General features: G+C 53.5%; 7 protein-coding genes across 7 annotated transcripts in view; 3 read left to right on the plus strand and 4 right to left on the minus strand.

Moving 5' to 3' along the window:
- Nucleotides 1-56: 56 nt before the first annotated feature.
- MONBRDRAFT_33313 (uncharacterized protein) lies at nucleotides 57-2,716 on the minus strand. Its single transcript, XM_001747695.1, has 8 exons — nucleotides 2,563-2,716; nucleotides 2,338-2,408; nucleotides 2,136-2,224; nucleotides 1,897-1,979; nucleotides 1,619-1,783; nucleotides 1,370-1,532; nucleotides 1,211-1,294; nucleotides 57-877 (listed from the first exon to the last, which is right to left on the minus strand). Exons 1-8 carry the CDS (start codon nucleotides 2,680-2,682, stop codon nucleotides 561-563), a joined length of 1,092 nt encoding a protein of 363 aa, XP_001747747.1. The 5' UTR covers nucleotides 2,683-2,716; the 3' UTR covers nucleotides 57-560.
- A 134-nt stretch (nucleotides 2,717-2,850) lies between these two features.
- MONBRDRAFT_27224 (uncharacterized protein) lies at nucleotides 2,851-3,219 on the plus strand (the record flags this gene model as incomplete). Its single annotated transcript, XM_001747609.1, has 1 exon — nucleotides 2,851-3,219. The coding sequence occupies one exon, from the start codon at nucleotides 2,851-2,853 to the stop codon at nucleotides 3,217-3,219; it is 369 nt and encodes a 122-aa protein (XP_001747661.1).
- A 4,718-nt stretch (nucleotides 3,220-7,937) lies between these two features.
- On the minus strand, nucleotides 7,938-9,482 carry MONBRDRAFT_27225 (uncharacterized protein; the record flags this gene model as incomplete). Its single annotated transcript, XM_001747696.1, has 7 exons — nucleotides 7,938-8,087; nucleotides 8,221-8,289; nucleotides 8,651-8,728; nucleotides 8,818-8,912; nucleotides 9,017-9,062; nucleotides 9,164-9,240; nucleotides 9,353-9,482. The coding sequence occupies 7 exons, from the start codon at nucleotides 9,480-9,482 to the stop codon at nucleotides 7,938-7,940; spliced, it is 645 nt and encodes a 214-aa protein (XP_001747748.1).
- A 404-nt stretch (nucleotides 9,483-9,886) lies between these two features.
- On the minus strand, nucleotides 9,887-11,531 carry MONBRDRAFT_37934 (uncharacterized protein; the record flags this gene model as incomplete). Its single annotated transcript, XM_001747697.1, has 1 exon — nucleotides 9,887-11,531. The coding sequence occupies one exon, from the start codon at nucleotides 11,529-11,531 to the stop codon at nucleotides 9,999-10,001; it is 1,533 nt and encodes a 510-aa protein (XP_001747749.1). The 3' UTR covers nucleotides 9,887-9,998.
- A 284-nt stretch (nucleotides 11,532-11,815) lies between these two features.
- MONBRDRAFT_33316 (uncharacterized protein) lies at nucleotides 11,816-13,141 on the plus strand (the record flags this gene model as incomplete). Its single annotated transcript, XM_001747610.1, has 4 exons — nucleotides 11,816-11,869; nucleotides 11,938-12,288; nucleotides 12,637-12,714; nucleotides 12,809-13,141. The coding sequence occupies 4 exons, from the start codon at nucleotides 11,816-11,818 to the stop codon at nucleotides 12,902-12,904; spliced, it is 579 nt and encodes a 192-aa protein (XP_001747662.1). The 3' UTR covers nucleotides 12,905-13,141.
- A 640-nt stretch (nucleotides 13,142-13,781) lies between these two features.
- On the plus strand, nucleotides 13,782-14,310 carry MONBRDRAFT_9931 (uncharacterized protein; the record flags this gene model as incomplete). Its single annotated transcript, XM_001747611.1, has 2 exons — nucleotides 13,782-13,870; nucleotides 13,962-14,310. 2 exons carry the CDS (start codon nucleotides 13,782-13,784, stop codon nucleotides 14,308-14,310), a joined length of 438 nt encoding a protein of 145 aa, XP_001747663.1.
- Nucleotides 14,311-14,565: 255 nt separating this feature from the next.
- MONBRDRAFT_9932 (uncharacterized protein) overlaps nucleotides 14,566-18,806 on the minus strand; it is a gene marked incomplete at both ends in the record, with an annotated part of 6,623 nt that continues 2,382 nt past the window's right edge. The window contains 6 exons of the mRNA XM_001747698.1: nucleotides 14,566-14,616; nucleotides 14,709-14,882; nucleotides 14,977-15,038; nucleotides 15,130-15,310; nucleotides 15,556-15,607; nucleotides 18,296-18,520. Coding sequence (XP_001747750.1) covers nucleotides 14,566-14,616; nucleotides 14,709-14,882; nucleotides 14,977-15,038; nucleotides 15,130-15,310; nucleotides 15,556-15,607; nucleotides 18,296-18,520 — 745 coding nt within the window. The remainder of the gene's footprint in view (nucleotides 14,617-14,708; nucleotides 14,883-14,976; nucleotides 15,039-15,129; nucleotides 15,311-15,555; nucleotides 15,608-18,295; nucleotides 18,521-18,806) is intronic.

The raw sequence follows: 18,806 nt of genomic DNA on the forward strand, positions 1-18,806 counted from the left end.
ACACCCAGGGGACCACACCTTTCCGTGCTCGGCTACCAAGGAGAAAGTCAAAAGGCGAATGATGTCGCATGAATTGCACAAGTGCAACGCCAAACACGCAACAGCTAAATCGAGTGAACACACTACATTCTCATCTTCAGGACAATCGACGGACACATGGTTGTGTAGCAAGTAACATCACGGCACGAGTGGGTGTTGTTTACTCCGTTCAAGTTCAAGACCAAGGTTCTCCAAAGCGAGAGCGACTGATGGACTTGACACAAAGCAGGCAAGCGACAAGAGATGGAGGGGCGTGACCAGGGCGTGTGTTCACCAGGACTCCTCCTCACGGTCGCAAGCAAACGCCAGCTGAACAACACCAACACCAACGACGATGCCAGCACCAGCACAAGGCTGCAGAAAACACAAAAAAAGAAAAACAAGAAACCAAGCAAACATACACACACACACACATCCACACAAGGAAAAAAAACACAAACATCGACGAGTAGAAACTCAGGAATGGATGCCCAAGAATGCGGCAGATACCCCATCCAACACATCAGCAGAAGCACGAGTGTTTACTTGGTGCCATAAGTGCTGGCATCGCCATAGGTACCTTCGGCTTGGCCGTAAGTGCCTTGGGACTGACCGTAGGCACTGGCATCACCGTAGGTGCCCTCACCGTATGCGCCATCGCCGTAGTTACCCTCGTCTTGACCGCCAACGGTGAAGTAGGTGTCCACACCACCATATTGGTTTGGGGCTGCGGCATACTGGCCGCCATAGTCGCCGTATGTGCCCTGAGCATCGCCGTAGGTGTCACCATACGTTTGCATCACACCGGCCGTCGGTACTGGGTTGGCTGTGTCGTACAAGGGTTGACCACCCTTGCCCTCTGCGTCAGCAGCAGGATAGAAGGCCGATTAGGTAAGGCACTTGGGAGGATGAAATAAAGCCCAACTGAGATGGAGGACCGAGGCTCAGACAGACAGACACAACCGTAGACAGACATAGACAGAGAAACACATACAGGCACTAAAGTCCAACTGAGATGGAGGACCGAGGCTCAGATAGACAGACACAACCGTAGACAGACACAGACAGAAAAACACATACAGGCACAAAACAACAACAACAACAACAACAACAACAACAAAATAAACCCACACTGACACAGACACTCGAACGGGCACCAATCCAGTGATAGTTAAACCAGGTGGGAACGTACGGCTGTATTCGGGTTGTACGTCGGCATATTGTCCACCCGCACCACCGTAAGTGCCTTGCATGTCATCATACACGGGCTTGTGGGCTGTGGGGTGTTGCATCAGCGATATGAGCCATGTCTGCGGGGGCGGGCAAGACGCACGGGCCGGCGAATACTTACTATCAAATGCCTGGTCATAAATGGGGGCCTGCTCTTCACCAACCACATCATACTGGGCGGGCATGTGCTGAGCACGAGGCATGGGAGGCACGGGAGGCGCGTGTGCCTGCATGCCCTGACGCTGGCCCTTCGCCAAGAATGACTTGTAGCGCAGCTCAAAGGCCTGATCGTGAACGAGAGGTGGGTAAGCAAGTAGCCCAAGGTGCAAGCGAGCGAATATGGGAGGGTGGGAGATCAAACACAGCCTACCTGGCCAATGGTGACCATGATCTCGTTGGCACGACTGCCACAGTCAAAGACATGGCATTCACGGTTGTTACGCTGATCCTTGGCGATGTAGCCAATGCGTTCATAGGTGTTGGGACGATCACCAGTGGCAAAGGAGATGCTGGGCACAATATGGGTACCAATGATCTATAAAAGTACATCGCATGAGGATGGTGAGAGCATACGCACGTGTGCTTGCGGGGTTCAAGTGTTGCGCGCGCAGGGGGGTCGTGGCGAGGGTTGGAAGGTATGAGACGCACCTCGCCCGTCTCAATCACTTGAATGGTGAGGCCGGTGACGGAGATTTTGAGTCGCACGTTCAGGTTCATAGCCACGGGATCCTCTGCAAATCCCACGAGCGCAAAGAGATACACCGAAGCAGGGCAAGGAAATCAAAAGGAACAAGGGGAATGAGAGGCCATTCGTTGGGGCCGCAGAGAAAAGCAACGGGCAGCTGGTTCAAGTCATGGCGCGGGCAAGGGCAGAAAAAGGATCGAACCGACGAGGGTACGCTTCATCAAGGGCGTGGCTTGGCGGGTGACGGGGTCAACGACGCCGACGGTCTCAGAGACGAGTTGAATGGCCTCGCTGCGATTCCAGACCAAGTCGATTGACGTCAAGCAAACAGGCGGTTATTGAGAGGAGAAGGCGCTCGCTCGTGCAGTGCCGGGGTAGAGCGCTGGCTCAAACAAGGTACATACCGAGTCACGGCAGTACGATCCTCGAAGCGCATGGTGCGCATGCTCATGGCAAAGGGAATCTTGCCCAGGTACTATCATCACCCGTCGACGTGATGTTATTGACACAGCGTGGTTGTGAGCATTGGTTGGAGAACTGAACCATGTTGAGCCAAAGCAAGCGCAAAAGAAGTCTCAGGCAGAGGTGGTCCAAAAGGCAGGTTGCTCCAGCCGGGGTCTGAATCGAACCTTGACCGGGTAGACAATGCCATCGGGGGTCGAGAGGGCGGCATCGTGGTGGATCCAGCCGTTGGCAGGACGCTGCATGAAGGAACCCGAACGGTTCCACTCCTTCTGGGCGGCAGCCATGTTCAAAGAGAATGTGCAAAGAGGACGGCGACGCTTTGGAAAAAGCCAACGGCGAAGCTTGCGCGCGACTTGAACCCAAACTGCTCAAGACCTAAAAACGCCAAGTCGAGCCGAGTCGAGTCGAGCCGAGTCGAGTCGAGCCGAGTCGAGTCGAGCCGCGATCAGAGGATGATGAGGCTTCGATCGCCACAAAAAAAAAAAAAAAAAAAAAAAGGCCTTCTCCTGATCCATGCACAGCATCGACAGGCTTCTCTCTCTCCCGCCAGCTTGTTGAATCGGAGAGAGGCGGAGGGATCTCAGCACCGAGCACCAAGTTCCCGGCACAACGACGACGTCTTGGTGTTCAGTGACTCGAACCCGACGACGCGCTGCCATTTCTCTCTCTCTCTCTCTTTTTCTCTCTCTCTCTCTCTCTCTCTCTCTCTTTTTCTCTCTCTCTCTCTCTCTCTCTCTCTCTTTTTCTCTCTCTCTCTCTCTCTCTCTCTCTCTCTCTCTCTCTCTCTCTCTCTCTCTCTCTCTCTCTCTCTTACCAGCTGATGCGTAACTGTAACTTAAATCACACTTTACTTGGCTACAGTCTAACACACGCGAGGAACGTGATGTACCCTTGAATGTCAGATAAACACGTTGGACTACTTTAGAGGATGTATTTTAATAATGCTATTCGTCTGACAATTGGGTCTTGATGTCAGCAGCGTCGCGTTCGGGGTCGTTGACACACAAAGCGTGCCCGCATGATCTCTAGCTGAACACCTACGAACCTTGTGGCCTCATCCCCCAAACAGCATCTCTTCCACTTTCCCGGCCGGCCGTCACTGTCTCTGTCTCCATCAGCGGCAGAGTGTGTGCCCCCTGCAGCCGCAACCCTGCCTTCCTTCCTTCCTTCCTTCCCTCCTTCCTTCCCTCCTTCCAGAGTGAGTCACGTGCTTGAGGTGGACTGCCGTTTTTTTTTTTTTTGGGAGGCAGGCAGCGCTGTAGCTCCCCGCCACCCGGCGGGCGAGCTGGTTTGTGCCTGGTATAGAGCCAGGTTTCGCTTCGTGGCCCACCCTGGGGTCGCTATTTCGCGCGCGCTCATCGCCGCTTCTCCCTGTAGATCGTCTGGTGCATCTCCTCCGCTGGAAGAGCCACTGCCCGCAGTGGAGCTCTCGTTGCGTCGGCAGCAATTCTGATCGCAACTAGGTCTTGCAGTTTGAGAAGGAGAAGCTACAGTGCCATCATGCATCCCCAACTCTCCGAGCATCTGCACGTCATGTGCCGTGAATTTATCGAAGCGTTACACGAATGCCACGAAAAGGTTTGAAGACGCGGCAGCCCTCCGCCCCCACCCCTGCCCCCGCCCCCGCCAGTGTATTGTGTCTGGGCTCTGATGCGGTACCTTGCGCCACTTAGAACCCCACAACCAAGCTGGCAGGAGCCTGCAACGAGGTGGAGGCAGCCATGTCTGCCTGTTTGCGTGAAGAGGTGGGCCTGTCGTCTTACGCGGCGCCCGTACTGCCCTGCTTCGTTGGGCTTGCTCTCACATCTGACCGTGTTTTTGATGTGGCTAGCGTGCCAAGAACAGGGCAAGCAACGCCGCCAAAGCCAAAGCACGTCGCCAAGCTCTCGAGGAACGCCTTCGTGCTCAGCACAGCGACGAAGCGTGACCATCACTTGACTTTTTTGCAAACCACCTCGCCGCGTCTCCTTGCACCCCGCCTCACTTTTCATTGCATGGTCTCTCAGCCGCCACGAGTGCCTTTTTAGCAGAGGGCAGTGGCGGTTGTGGCTTGCCTCGCCCGCTGGTCGGGTTTTCACTCCCTGCTGTCATGTGGTGTCATCTTAGCCCTCAGAATACTCTGGTTCGGACAGGGTGCAGTGCTCGCCAATCCATGGTTGCTTATATGATGGCATTGTTTCACCACAATCATCAAGCATTCTCAACTGAAGGTGGAAACACACGCGCGCGTGCACGCGCGGCGCGCCCGGCGACGAGCATGTGCTTTGACCAGAGCCACAGACTTCCATGATCTCACACTCTCCTCGGGGCAGCCATTCACCACACAGGAGCACCAATAGAACACGCGCAACAACTTTAGACATGGATATACATACCACGAGCTCTAGGTCAGACAAGATTGGAACATACAACACTCTTGCCGCCCGCCACAACAATACAAAAACACTGTCAACCAGGAAATAAACCAAGCTTGGCGCCCCGAGGTGAGACGCAGTCTTGGTGCTCGGGGCTCGCGGTGGGCCGGTCTTTGCTCAGCAAGGACCAAACGAGCTTAGTTAGAATAGAGGGGCGGTCCAGGACCGGGGGCGAAGCGGCGGCGTTGCTGATGTACAGACTGGCCCCTGTTTTTGCAAGCGCTTGAGCGAACTCTGTTCCACAGAGAGAGAGAGAGAGAAGGTGAGACTGCAGTTTATGATGCGTTGCGTTCATGCGCGCACAGGTGGCAGGGGGGCATGGGAGCGTGTCTGCCGCGCACGACATACCCGGCCTTCAAGGCGAGAAGTGGCTTGCTTCAAGCGGGACCGTGGGGATTTGGCTTCAGCAAAGGCCAGGTTGGTGGGGGGCTGAACCCAAATCTGGGCGTCTAGACAAGTCATGTCAATGTTCAAGACTGTGAGGGATCATGGACAGTGATGGGCTGCACACCGGGAATAAAACTCCGCCGCACATCCCAGTCTGTGCCGGCCCTTGAGCGGATGGGTATCCTTGAAAGAAGCGATGAATAGACTCACGTTTAAGGTTCATGCAGTGATCGCAGAGCGCGCTGGGGGCCAGGATGGCCGAGGCTCCCGCGGCAAAACGATGGCCACATTGCTCGCAGGGGGTTTTGGAAGGCGAGGCCGCCACATACCAGTTGTCTGAGGGCTTGGTCGCTGGCTCCGGGGAAGTGAGGCGCGGGCCGGGAATGGGTCGCGCGGCAGACCGTTCAGGCAGGGCGACTGCTAAGTCTTGAAGCAGATCAATGGGCGAGGCATCAGCCAGCCCGGTCGTCAGGGGCAACGAAGAGCTCAACGCATTGAGCTCATTCATACTGGAGGGACGGGGAGGTCTGCCCGATTGATAATGGTGGTTTCCTCTGACGCGACGGCCAGCTGCAAGGCAGCACCGGGGGCTGTTGCTCGTGCGGAAGTAATGGCCGCCAAGGTGTAGCCTGACGCTCAAGCGGAAAAATGAATGGGCACGGCGGCGATCCAAAGCGATGTTCACATCAAGGAAATGGCGGTGTTGCTCACGAACGCACGCACGACAAGGGAGCACGGGCGTCCCTCAGACCAAATGAAAGCAAAAGGGCGCAATACCACAAGGGGGGGGGAGGGGAGCACCCGGATGAACGATGGGGGAATGGATGGCAAATGAGTCAAAGCGCGCCCTCGTCTCTGTGGAGAGCGCTCGCATGCAAGCCTGCAAAGGTGTGTATGTGTGTATGTAAACCGAGAAGACCGCAAGTGGAAACGCGCGCAAGGCCAGCAGCGACACCGATGCAGATACTGTCACCAAGTTGATAAAACGACAAGTAGGTCGTGGCAAGTCAGGGAGGTAGGGTGTGGGTAAATGCCCTCTCTGTGTGAGCAAGTCAAGGCTGGGCGGCGCAGCTGAATCGGTGTGTGTGTGTGTGTGTGTGTGTGTGTGTGAGGGGGAGGGAGAGGGAGGGAGAGGTGTGCCTGTGTGTCTGGCTCGGGGCTTGGGGAGGTGTTGGGTTGGGGTTGGAGCCTGTTCTGTTGCACTTGATGGTGTGTTTTCGAGTCTCTGATCCTCTTTCCAGCATGAGCCTATTCTCTGGTTTTGCTTGGGTTTATAATGATGGAAGAAAACTGATTGGGGAATATCTCTGACATACTACTGCCACTTGAGCTTGCCTCTGCATGTAGGCGTCGAAACATGCGCTTGCGTGGTGGGCGGAGCTTGTGACAAACTTCCCCAAGCTTCCGGGATCGCGAGCAGCAAACGCGCAGGTCCAACGACACTGCCCCGGCCGTGTTGCCAATCAGGCATCAAGAACCCTTGCCCCCTTTTCCCCCTTGAACACAAGAATACCAGCCAAGAGCTCGCCATCCGACAGCAACCCGCTGCCATTTTCCGTAAGCAGAGCGTCATGGGGGATGCAACATCAACAAAACTCCCTGACACTCCTTGCAAACAAAAGGACTCGATGCACCCAAGGTTGCCGGCGATTGAGAAGATGACGCTATTAGTGGAGAAGATGCAGAAAATATGATTATTAACGCCATGTCGCGTTCTACACAAATCAAGAAAACGACGAGGATGTCACCTTAAGTGTCGAATATCACAGAATTATTGTTCCATACGTTGATTCTGATGGGTCTGCGCGATGCCTGCCTGCTTGCTCGTTCTGGATGCTACCGCGGTGATGTGGTCGTCGCGAGCGTTGGTGGAGAGGGGCTTGCTTCGCATTGTTTCGCAGAGCACCAGTCAAGGGCCGCTTGATTGATGCGGCAGCGCATGCAAGGCGGGCCGGTTGCTTTCGCATGTCCGCACTCTCCTTGGGAGCGGACAGGAGCAGGTGATTCGATCTCGGTCGCTCCATCCCTCATGAACATGAATCACAAGAAAGCGCGAGGGTCACTTTCCGCCACAAAAACGCAACAGCAGCCTCAAATCTGGGCGAGTTGATCGATCCACCCTCGAAACAAGGGGTGCCCCCTGTGGACATGGGGCGGCATGAGCAAGCAACAGGATCGATCTGCTTCGTGTCGGCGCAGGCGACAATGCTCCATGCCGTGCCAATGACGCGCAATGGAAGCTGTTGAGATCATTCTGCAACGTCTGTCAACCACATTGGGCAGCTGCATTGACAACTTTGTCCCCTTGACCGGCCATGTCATCAGTCCGATCGAAAAACGACAGGGGAAAAAGAAAAGAAAAGAAAAGAAAAGAAAACAAAAAACAAAAAACTGGGATCGGTATTAATGAATAGCTTTGCAGGCAAGTGGCAGAGCTCTGTCTGCGGCATCAGCAGACAAGGGCAAGGACATGTTGTGATTGTATTCACAAAATTTGAAGATGTCTGGGCATCATGCCGTGAGATTCCGAGGGACAAGGTATAAACGTCTTTTTCAACTGTATAAAAATTTTAATTGTTTGGGCTGATCATAAAAATTGAAAACACAAGCATAGCTGGCGGCGCACGCGCTCAACAATAGAGAAAAAGCATTGGCGCCATGTCACCCCTTAAAAAGACGGCACATTGGCACGACATCTCGAGTCGTCATCGCCCCGCAGGGGCACAGGTCAAACAGGCTTAAACAAGCTTCTTGGCCTCGAAAAAGGATTTGAGGTGGCGAACCTGCCACAAGGCTGTCAGCACCAAGACCAAAGCTTGGGCAATTGACCAGTAGAGGACCCGCTCATTGGTCGAATGGCTGATGGACCGGAATTCAGCCTCACGGCGCTAAAGATGCAAAAACACAAAACGCACAACCAGCGTGAGCAAAAGAGCAAAGAAACGTTGGCAAACAAAGCAAAAGCAACAGCAAAAATAAAAGTAACATGCCACAACGAGAGCAGGACGATTTGCAACACACCCGTTGGTAAGCTTGTTCACTCGAGAGGGACTTGGCTTGCGAGATGAGCTGGAAGAGACGAGTCTCAATCTACGTGGGATTGACCCAAATGCAAAAGGGTGAGACCAAGTGCAGTGCATCAAGCCGCAATTGCACGTCAAAAGGTGATGATAATAAGAGGGTGTAGCGAGTGGTAAAAAAATCCACGACACGACTTTTAATAACGCATCGGGGACGAACAAGCCCGCATATGGTCTTCGCGACGAAAAGAGTGGTTGGCAATGCACAAGGCGTTGATCCGGAGACCAACATCCCCACAAGCAAGGCAGGGGGGGGGGGGGTTGATGTGTGTTTGTATGATAGAAATTATAGGGGAAGAGGAGGTTGAACAAACAATAAAAAACAGTAGCAGCAAAAGACATAGGCAGAAACTGATGTCTTCTTGACTTACAGCTGAATAAGACTCCTTCTTGGAAATCGTCTGATAGTCGTTGGCTGACTCGCCCACCAGCAACTGAAGAGTGACACGCTATCGACAAGATAAAATGAAAAAAACAATCACATGAGTGTACGGGTATGGGCATGCCACTATTGCTCTGAACCAAGTAAGGAGCTTACCACGGTGCGGGCGGAGAACCAGCGGGTCGAGTTGGTGTGAAGGCAGATGGTATGCTCACCAGCCTCGTGCGAGGTGAAAGCAAAGCGTCCCTCGGCTATTGAAGAAAGATGAAAATAACATTGATGAGAACAGGCATGAGCCACAGACAAGGCAAGACGTCACAAAATCCAGTGACAAGAAACAACTACACAATCTCACCTTCATAGTCCTTGGCCATCAGCACATCATCATCGGGATCCGTAATCTAATTGACAGCATTCAAGAATTATTCAGAAGACAAAGAGAGCAAAGCCTTTGAATGGCCACTGAATGCCAAGGCGATGGCCCAAAACAAGACAAACCAACCTGAACGTGAATACCATAACCGGGCGCCGTATCACTGAACGTGCCATCATCACGCTGAGGCTGTACTTTATACTTGCCTGTGAGCAAGACGGGCAAAGGACAAGAGGTAAGCGGAGCGTGTTACAAGCGCAAACCAAGTCACAAAGCGCCGTGCAACGGCCACGGCGGCAATGCCGGCGTGAGACGTACCAATCACAAGAGTTTCATCGGGAATTTCCTCGATAAAGCATCGCTCCTCGTTCTCCTTGATGTGAAAGTAGAGCCCAGACACGGACGACACCATGCTCAAAGCGAGCATGAGCGACGCCAGCGCTGCCATTCTCCCACTAACCGCCATGGTTCTTTCCCCCTCCCGGTCAGTTTCCACTGACACGACAACAGAGAGAGAGAAAGAGAGAGAGGAAGAAAATGAAAAAATCCAGCACCTGTAACCAAACGTTAGTGCGGTGCACACCCGTTGCTCCAAATTTTGAATAACTTTCGACCGGTTTTTCCGATTAGAGCTGATTGACATGTGAGTCAAATGATTCTGACATTTTAAAATGGATCACATTTTAAAATGAATGAGCCACACGGACTGCCATCGTGTCGTATGGGTTTCTGGGCGCTCATTGGCTCGAGGGCAACTCGCATGGATCCGAGCAGCAACCTTCACTCTCTCTTGTTTTGTTTGTTTGTCATTTGATAGCCCGGCAGGAAACGATTCACAATGACATTGGTACACAGACTGAACTTTTGAATTGATGACCCAGCAAAGCAAAGTGCAAAGGGAGAACGAACAATGAAAAACAACAACAAGTCAAGACAATCGGCCACGGCACTTTAAGACCAACTGTCAGAGTTCGAGCTTTTTTGGGCGAGTGTCCGAGGTTGCTCTTGAAGGCTGCTCCTTGCGACCTGTAAAGCCGAGCTGAAATTCGGCTTGGCTGTGAGCAAAATCCTTTTCGTAGTCGTCATAGTTCCACTTTGAGATGCCCTGAGTTCGGATGTCTCGAATCTTCTTGTACTCCAGGATCCGAAAGCAACTGAGACACGGAAAGTAGTTGGTGTAGATCCGTGCCTCTCCAAGATTGGTCACCTTTGAGAACAGAACAGCATTGCATTCAGCATGGATGACATAGGGATACTTTGTGGTATGCTGCTGGCTCTGCTTCTTGGTACGAGGAAGATCAAAATGCGTGGCTTGACTGCGGAAAGCATTGTAGCCATAGGATATGAGCACATCGTCTTGAACCAGAGCAGCACCGACACGGCGGTCAGAATCTTCGCTCCTCAGTGACACAAGATAAGTCACAAGGTAGCCGACAATATCCATCATGTCGAGTTCTTGGCAGCTTTCTTGAGCGGCCCAGGGCCCATAGAGGCGAGAATCTCGACCAAAACTTGACTTGAGGTGTTTCAAATCTGTGGGACGAAGCTTTTCGGATGAAAAGTCGGGTGTGAACCAGAGAAGGTTCAACAAGGCCTTCTGAAAGGCTTTAAAACTCTTGGAAGCCTCCTGATGCATATCTTCATAGTCCGCGACGAGCTGTTTCATTTTGTCTTCTGTCAGCAATTTCATGGAAGAAATCCAATCTTGAGTAGCATACCAGCGGTCACTCCGTTTTTCTGCGACTTTGCCAGGCGTGCCGATAGAGTCAGCCACTGGTGTCTTCTCGCTCGGAAAATTTATCTCTGGAATCAAAGTTGACACCATGGTCGGGCTGGATCGGCTCAACCGCGACCAGATAATCTGGTTGCCTCCTGCAGGTTCGGCAGGCAGGCCTTTATTGGCTTCTTGAGGCAGAGTCCCTCCTGTAGGTTCGGCAGGCAGGCCTTTATTGGCTTCTTGAGGCAGAGTCTCTCCTGTAGGTTCGGCAGGCAGGCCTTTATTGGCTTCTTGAGGCAGAGTCCCTCCTGTAGGTTCGGCAGGCAGGCCTTTATTGGCTTCTTGAGGCACAGTCATGGCCACGGGAACCAGAACGATGCGTTTCAAATTGGCTTGGAATAGGAGCTTGATTGTATCTTCCGTTTGTGGAAAATTGGCGAGAAACAAGGTGCCGCCTGCACACGCATGGAGACCATGGTCATAAAGCAACGCAGCCGCCGCATCCATCAGAGGAGCGCGGGCACGGGCTGCAATGAATTGCCCGGCCTGATCTAGGAGTACAGCTCCCTCACCCTGAGGACCTTCGGATAGCAAGGCCATCGCAACAGCCAAGGTTCCATGGATACTGTCCTTGTGTGGTCGAGAAAGCAAGCTTTTGGTTTCGGTTGGCGGGGGCGAGCTTGTGCTTTCGGTTGTTGGGTCATGAGGGGGGGTCGAGGGGGGTTGAGGGAGCTTCTTCTGATCAGGCTTTGACTTCTTTGTGGCTGGTGAGCCCTCCATTTTACCGGCTTCAAACACTTGTTGACCAGTGATCCGAGGAGTCGCCGGCTTCAAAGATGAAAACTAGAATCGGAATCATAACAACACACAACATCACATAGGCGTCTGACGAATTCAACTTTGGTTCTGAAAGTCAAACAAGCAAAAGCTTTGAATACATTTTCATCCAAAAATCAATTCACACTTTTGAAAGTAATCAGAACAACAACACCTGTTTGCAACAGGTGTTGCGTTCACCTGTTTATTTTTTGATCTTGAGGTGACGTCGACGGCAGCGCGCCGAGATGACCGGCGCGCTGGACGGCTGGAAGGAGGGGCTGTTGACTCGTCTCTGCGCCGTAGACTGGGCAACTGTTCTTATTTGATGTCATACTTGATACTCATCTCTCTCTCTTTCTGTGTGTAGGGTATCGCCGACATGAGTCAAAAGGAGGAGACAAGCCCAGCACCCGATGCGGTGGACGCGGCTGCGGCCGCCAAGGAGGCCGCCGAGGCTGTCAAGCGCAAGTTTGGAAGCGATGGCAGCTTTATGGAGCGTTTCAAGCGCATGCAGGCGGCCAAGGCTGCTGCCAATGCAAGCTCGGCTCCTGAGCAACGTGACGCTGTCACACCAGCAGTCCAAGAGCAAAAGGGGGCTGCAACCGCCAGCGCCCCAGAGACCGACAGCGAAGCAAAGTCCAAGGTTGCTCCGGCTCCAGTTGATCCGGCCAAGGAGAAGGCGGCTGCAGCCATCGAAGCCAAACGCAAGGCCCTTCGTGTAAGGCTTGACAAGATGCGCTAACCACAACACTTCTCTTCTGTTCTGGTCTGCCCTTGTTTTGACTCTTTGTGTGACTCTCTGTGTGCCCGCGCAGCAACGAGTTGTTGCCTGATCTCGCTTGCAAAGGGAAGGGGGTCGTGGGAAGAAGAGGCACCTGCTGTGGTGTCTGTTGCGTACACAGCCTTTGGGCCACATGTGGGGGGCGACTGACAGATATCAAGGCGGCTGCTTGTTTGGCCTGGTCTGGCGCGATTTTTGTTGTTCCACCCGTGTGTTCGTCCGTCGTGATTTTTCCCCCCTGTGCCGACGACCACGACTCAACACCCCGAGGTGGCCGATCCGCAGGCGAAATCGTTTGACCCGTCGACCATGACGAAAAAGTCGAAGCGTGAAGCCAAGAAAGCTCGCGAAGAAGCGGAAAAGGTTAGGGCCCCTATTTGCTGTCGTCTTGTGGATTGAACATGTTTGTCTTCTCCTGCTTTTTCTCTTCTCATGCTTTTGCGTCTCAATCTGGCAGGGTGGCAACGATGCCTGGTCATTGTACATGAAAGAGGTGGAAAAGTACGAAAATGCCACCTGCAAGGAATACCAACAGGGTGCCATGGTCAAGTAATCCTTGGTCCTTGGTTTGCATGATGTTGGTTTTGATATCACGGACCGGACCCAACGCTCTTGTTGGACCCCTGTCGCTTCTTGTTGTATTCCCCGTGGCGCCGTTCCTCTGGCTGGCTCCTTTGAACCAAGCGCGCTGTGCGCGTCAATTGCGAGCCACCTGTGCCCTTGTTTTGTTTTGGCGTTTGACTCGATGCGTCTTCGCCCTAGCTCTTCTCGTCAATTGAGCCCGTTCTCGACCGTTGCCCCCACAATCACCAAAAAAACACAGCTCACCAGCACCTTTTCCCCCTCCCCAAAGCCACATCACCGCTCCTGAACGACACGCTTTCCTTTCCATCATTAATCTCACGAGGTGACACCTGTCGCCACACACACTTGCACACACACTTGCACACACACAGACACAGACACAGACACAGACACACACTTGCACACACACACAGATACACACACACACACACACACACACACACACACACACACACACACACACACACACACACACACACACACACACACACACACACACACACACACACACACACACACACACACACACACACACACACAAACTCTCAAACCTCCTTGCCTTACATTTTTCCACTTTGAACAAGCAAGGTCAGTCAGTCAGTGTGTGGCACTCACTGGCAGCCAGGAGCCCTCTGCGTGTGTGTCCCTCTGTGTGTGTGTGTGTCCCTGTGTGTGTGTGTGTGTCCCTGTGTGTGTGTGTGTGTGTGCCTCGTTTGGATCAATTCAGGGTGGTCTTGTCTTGTAGACTGGATGGCTGCTGGATGAAGGGGGAGGTGTCTGTCTGCTGTGTACTGATATGGCGCTGGCGGGGCAATGAATAGGTTGCGGAGCACGACAGGAGCACCATGGCGCATCACATCAACATGACGGTTGGCTCGTTGGTCATGGCCGGCGGCGTGGCTGGTTACATCAAGAAGCGCTCCAAGGCCTCTTTGTACGTGCTTTGATCGACCAAAGGATGTGCTGTGCTCCATCGGGTGCTCATCAGATCCGCCGGCGCCATCGCATTGACATGGACATGCCAGGATTGCTGGCGTGTCGACTGGCTTGATGTATTTTGGCACCGCCTATCTCCTCACTCATGATCAGGAGCAGCTCGGTCACGATCTGGCCGTTGGCCTCTCCATCGTTCTCGGCGGTGCCATGGCCAAACGGTGCGTCGCACAACAGCAATACGACTCACAGTCCTCGTGTCCAACCCTGCACCACCTGGTACAGGCCTCACTTCCGCACAATCCTTGCTGCCATCTACCCGGTAGCGCTGTCACGGCCGGCAAGTTTATGCCTGGTGGCGCCGTTGCCATCCTTGCAGGCGTTGCTGCCGTTTACAACGCCAACAAGTCGTACGAATGGCGCAACGGCATCTCCTTTTAGACCCCCTCCCTCCCTCCGTTTTTGCAGACAAACGACATGCTCCTCGCACCCAGCGTGTCAATCGTGGCCAGGTGCCGCAGCGACAGAAGAATTGAACCCCACTCCTTCCTTTTTTTTTTTTTTTCATGAGTGGATCCTCCCTCTTGATTGGCTTCTTTAGAGTAGAACTGTGTGCCTGTTTGCTTTAACCCTGAATTAGCTTTCAGCCCCCCTGTGATTGTTCGCCGCCGCCATCATGGTCTCACGTCCAGTGCATCACTCAAAGACATGCCCTTCCAGAGCCTGCATGAGATCGGCCTCCCACGCCTGTGATTCAGGATGCACCAATGTTAGAAAGGAGCCCCGAGTACGCTTGAACTCTCCCAGCCCATGCTTGACCCAGTTGCATGCGCACTCACGTCATCAACCTCAATAGCCGCCTCGGACCGGGCCTTGCCGACCTCGATGCCGTACTTTCGACGATAAATGGCCTTGATGCCCGCGACAATATTGGTGCCCCGCTCGTGGCAGCGACACTTGTCCAGTAGCACGGCAATGTTGCGGTTCATCTCCACCTGGCACGTCTTGGCCGTCTGCGCACATGCATGTTTCAAAATCAATCGTAACTCAACAAGCCTCCACTCATGTGCCAGTCAGCAAGCCGCGTTGCAGGCGAGACATTCATACCTTCACGTCTCCCGCCATAAAGGCCTTGTATAGGCGTACGGCCAACTTGGGATGAATGTTGTCTGGCACAGACACGCGCGTCAAAAAGCAGCACGCAGACATCAGTCAGAAGGGTGTGCAGGGCCACTCAATCCTCAAAACATGGCAACGTACAGGTGCTGCCAATGGCGCCATCGGACGACATCATGAGACCAGCCCCCATCATCTCGTCGGGGCCAGTCACACAATTGAGCTCGCCATGGCTCAGGTCCACAATCTGCTGAAAGCAGTAAAAGTTCTTGTCCGTAAACTTGAGTCCAGCAAAGTTGGGCACGGTCTTCATCGCGGCCAAAAACTATCATCAACCCAATCACCGATGCATATCAGCACGGCCAAACTAGCCAGTCGGGTGCAGCGTTTGTCGAGCTATACCGTTTCAGGCGTTGACGACGGGTCCACCTGGCCAGCAATCCAGTAGACGTAAAAGGGCAGCTTGGTGGCACTATCAATGACAACACCGGTGAGAGGGTGGGCAGTTGGAAAAAAAGAAAAGGGTGCCTGTGTCTGTGGCCCCCCGTCGATCAAGCTCGTGCAGCTTACCCCGCCACCGTTTGCCAGTACGTGGTCGCGTTTTTCAGCGAGGGCGCCTGGCCTGGAGGCATGACTGCAGATATGGTCAAGATTTGAGAGGCGTAGCAAATACCCACGCTGCACACAGTAGTGTCTGACCCATCAGCTGGAATCAAGAAGGACAAGCATGAACGACATACTGCTGGATACGGCATGTGCCCCAACGCTTTCAGCATGCTGGGCCAGCGCCACAGCGTCCTCGACATTGGCAGAAGCCACCATGACAACGACGGGCAACTACCAGAGCCACAGCATGCCCTCGTGATTTCATGCCCAAAACTGGAGCTGGGGCAAGACCAAAAGCCAGGCTGGCCCCATAGCAGGTGGCGGAAGAGAACAGATCACGTACTGTCGAGTTGTGCTTTTTTAGGCTGTCCATTGTCGCAGCCGTCATGGCCTGGGTTGGCCAAGTCGTTTGCACACAAAGAGAGGTGAGAAGAGGCTCATCCATGCAGCTGGAATTTGCTGAACCCCCGGTATCCCGCGAGATCGGGCCTACCTGGCGCTCGGCAACGGTGCAGACCAGACCCTCCCCCGTGGAACCGCAAAGGTAAAAGCCACACACGCCAGCGGCAATGTGGAACTACGACGCATTCCGATCCAGCACGGCCCAAAGATATGCGTACGCGCGAGTGAATGTGAGTGTGTGTGTGTGTGTGTGTGTGTGTGTGTGTGTGTGTGTGTGTGTGCGCACACAGGTGCGAATACAGCTCCAGCTGGGCAGCTCGCGGTAGTCTCTGAACTCACACACACACCTGGACCATGGCATCCACAGCCACTACATCAACCTGATTGTCGGCTGTGAAGGGAGTCACCAAAGCAGGTGCGATACCCTGAATGGATCACATGCCGAGTAAAATCAGAGTGCCAACATGCCCAGCGCGCCACACCCCAGCAAGCCATCGAGCCAACCTGAAGCAGCTTGGTCGCCATGACTGCAAAAGCTATCACACACAGAGTCACCCGTAACATGAGCACATTGACACCCCATGTAACCGCTTCACCTCTGATCCTGATGCCCCAGCCATCCACTGACCCCCTGCATTCAGATTTGATCCGCACTGGCCTCGATACATCCGCCCTCCCTGCTCTGCCCTCCCTCCATCACTCAAATCACTGAAGAGACCTATATATGTCCACTTACTTTGTTAATGAAAAAAAAAATGGCTGACACACACACACACACACACACACACACACACACACACACACACACACACACACACACACACACTTTTTCATGGCTTTGAATGCTTCTGCCTTAGCTTGATCTTGGCACAGGTACATGGAACTCTTGACCTGATGTGGAACAGCTATTAGCGAGCCAGTGGGTGGAGCAGAGGGGTCAGGAGTCGGGGATAAATTACTATGATCAGAAAATTTTAGCGCTCACAAGCTGCTCTCGTCCGTGGGCTCTTCAAAATCGATGTTGCGTGACACGGTCTGATGTGTGAGCTGTGATTGAGCGGATTGCGCAGCCTCCTGCACCTCGCGTGCCGAGGGACGTGACCCATAATTTGGATGCCACATGGCTATTAGTGTACGGCCAAACGCTGGCGGAATAGCTGTGGTGTCCAACCGGCGTCCCGCAGTTAGAAACTCTAACAACATTTGCAGCGAGAGACTCCCGTAAGGCGTGGTACCACCATGAAAAATCTACCCACAGTTGTGAAATGCCAAAAAAGACAAGTAGCTTCATGAGCCAATTGAACCAAAGTGAAACATGCGGGCGCAGAGGATCGGGGCCAAAAAAAAAAAAAAAAAAAAAAAAAAAAAAAGCGTCGACCTAAGACACATCGGCCAAACACTCACGCACCTCCCAGGCGGTGACGCCAAGGGACCAGACATCCGACTCTGGAGAGAAACGTGCCAATGAAAGCGTTTCGAGTGCCATCCACCTAGAACACGCCAGCTAGCCGTGAGCAAGTGTCATCGCGCGTGCCTTCCTGTCAAAAGGGTCGAGCAAGACGCGGCTCTCGAAAAAACAATAGCAAAACTCCAGACCGAAATGGCATGTCCTCCATGCTGACGGCTCGGTAGTAGTTCTGCGCGTTAGCTATGTATCGACCCACTGCAAACATCCCACCACAATCAAAAGCACGCCACGCCCTCGGTGAGACCAAGTCTTCAAAACATTAGCGGCATTTGGGACTGTCAATTCAACCATGCCGCCGCTGTCTCGCCGCTCTGCGCCCGTTGAACCCGGGCACTTACAGCCAAAATCGGCCAGCTTGGCCAGAGGCCCCTGTGTTGGATGAGAAAAGAGTAACACGTTTCGACAGGCCATGTCACGATGCACCAGACGACAGTCGTGCACATGCTGAAGACCCGCGGCCACTTGCGCAATCCAAGCCAGCTGGCAAAATGGCCCGGAACCAAGGTCAGAGGGTAAAACAAAGAGTTCTTCTATTTGGGCTGCTAAAATATCGACACGAACCGCTTGAGTTGCGACTGGGGGCTGCTTGGTTTGCCGCAAGAAGCTCCGCAGATCACCGATATCAGAATACTCGAGCACCAGCGCGATGGGAAAGCTGCTTGACGCGTGGCATCGGGTATACGGCCCACGTGAATCGCGTTTGTGTCGTGAGCAGGATGCATACGAGCAAACAAACAAACAAACAAACAAATAAAAAGATTTCCATCCGTGCACGGTCAAGCCATCTTGGAGTTGGCAAGGAGAAAAGGGCCAAGCAGGGAACGAGAGGCGCACCTGTCGTGAACAGCTGCAAGCAGGCGCACAACATTGGGATGGTCGCCAACCACGTGCATCAACGCCGCTTCCATCATGATGGATTTGTAATCTTGTATCTGCATGCCATCAAAGGCCTTCAATGCGACCTTGGTCTGTGCCAATTTGGCTGCAGGAAGAGGAATGGCCTGATGAACGGTGCCAAAGTGCCCTTGACCGAGCAGCGGTCCCAAACGCAGATCAGATCTATGACGCAACCACAGGCATGGTCAGTTCTCGAGAAGATGGGCAGTCTTGATGCCCGACAGACTACACAATGATGGCACACGCATCAACTACCGACAGACCGAGAAAGCATGGCCAAGGGTTGTTGTCCACGCTCAGTTCCGTGGTGGTTTGGAAGGTGCTGATTGAGTTCAGCTATGCAAAGCTCGAGCTGCAGCGCCGAAGACATGCCCACCGAAGCTTCGAGACCAGATTCGAGCCGATTGTGCATGGGTCGATGTCGTCGACTCGCCCACACCATCACCAC

This window comes from Monosiga brevicollis, genomic scaffold (genome assembly GCF_000002865.3).
Source record: "Monosiga brevicollis MX1 MONBRscaffold_18 genomic scaffold, whole genome shotgun sequence".
NCBI lineage: Eukaryota > Choanoflagellata > Craspedida > Salpingoecidae > Monosiga > Monosiga brevicollis.

What these genes read in the sequence shown, in the direction of transcription:
- MONBRDRAFT_33313 (XM_001747695.1), bottom strand. Translation starts at nt 2,682, where the DNA reads ATGGCTGCCGCCCAGAAGGAGTGGAACCGTTCGGGTTCCTTCATGCAG. An exon ending in GATCGTACTGCCGTGACTCG is followed by an intron (nt 2,225 to 2,337) that starts GTATGTACCTTG and finishes CTGGAATCGCAG; the next exon opens with CGAGGCCATTCAACTCGTCT. An exon ending in TCATGGTCACCATTGGCCAG is followed by an intron (nt 1,533 to 1,618) that starts GTAGGCTGTGTT and finishes GTTCACGATCAG; the next exon opens with GCCTTTGAGCTGCGCTACAA.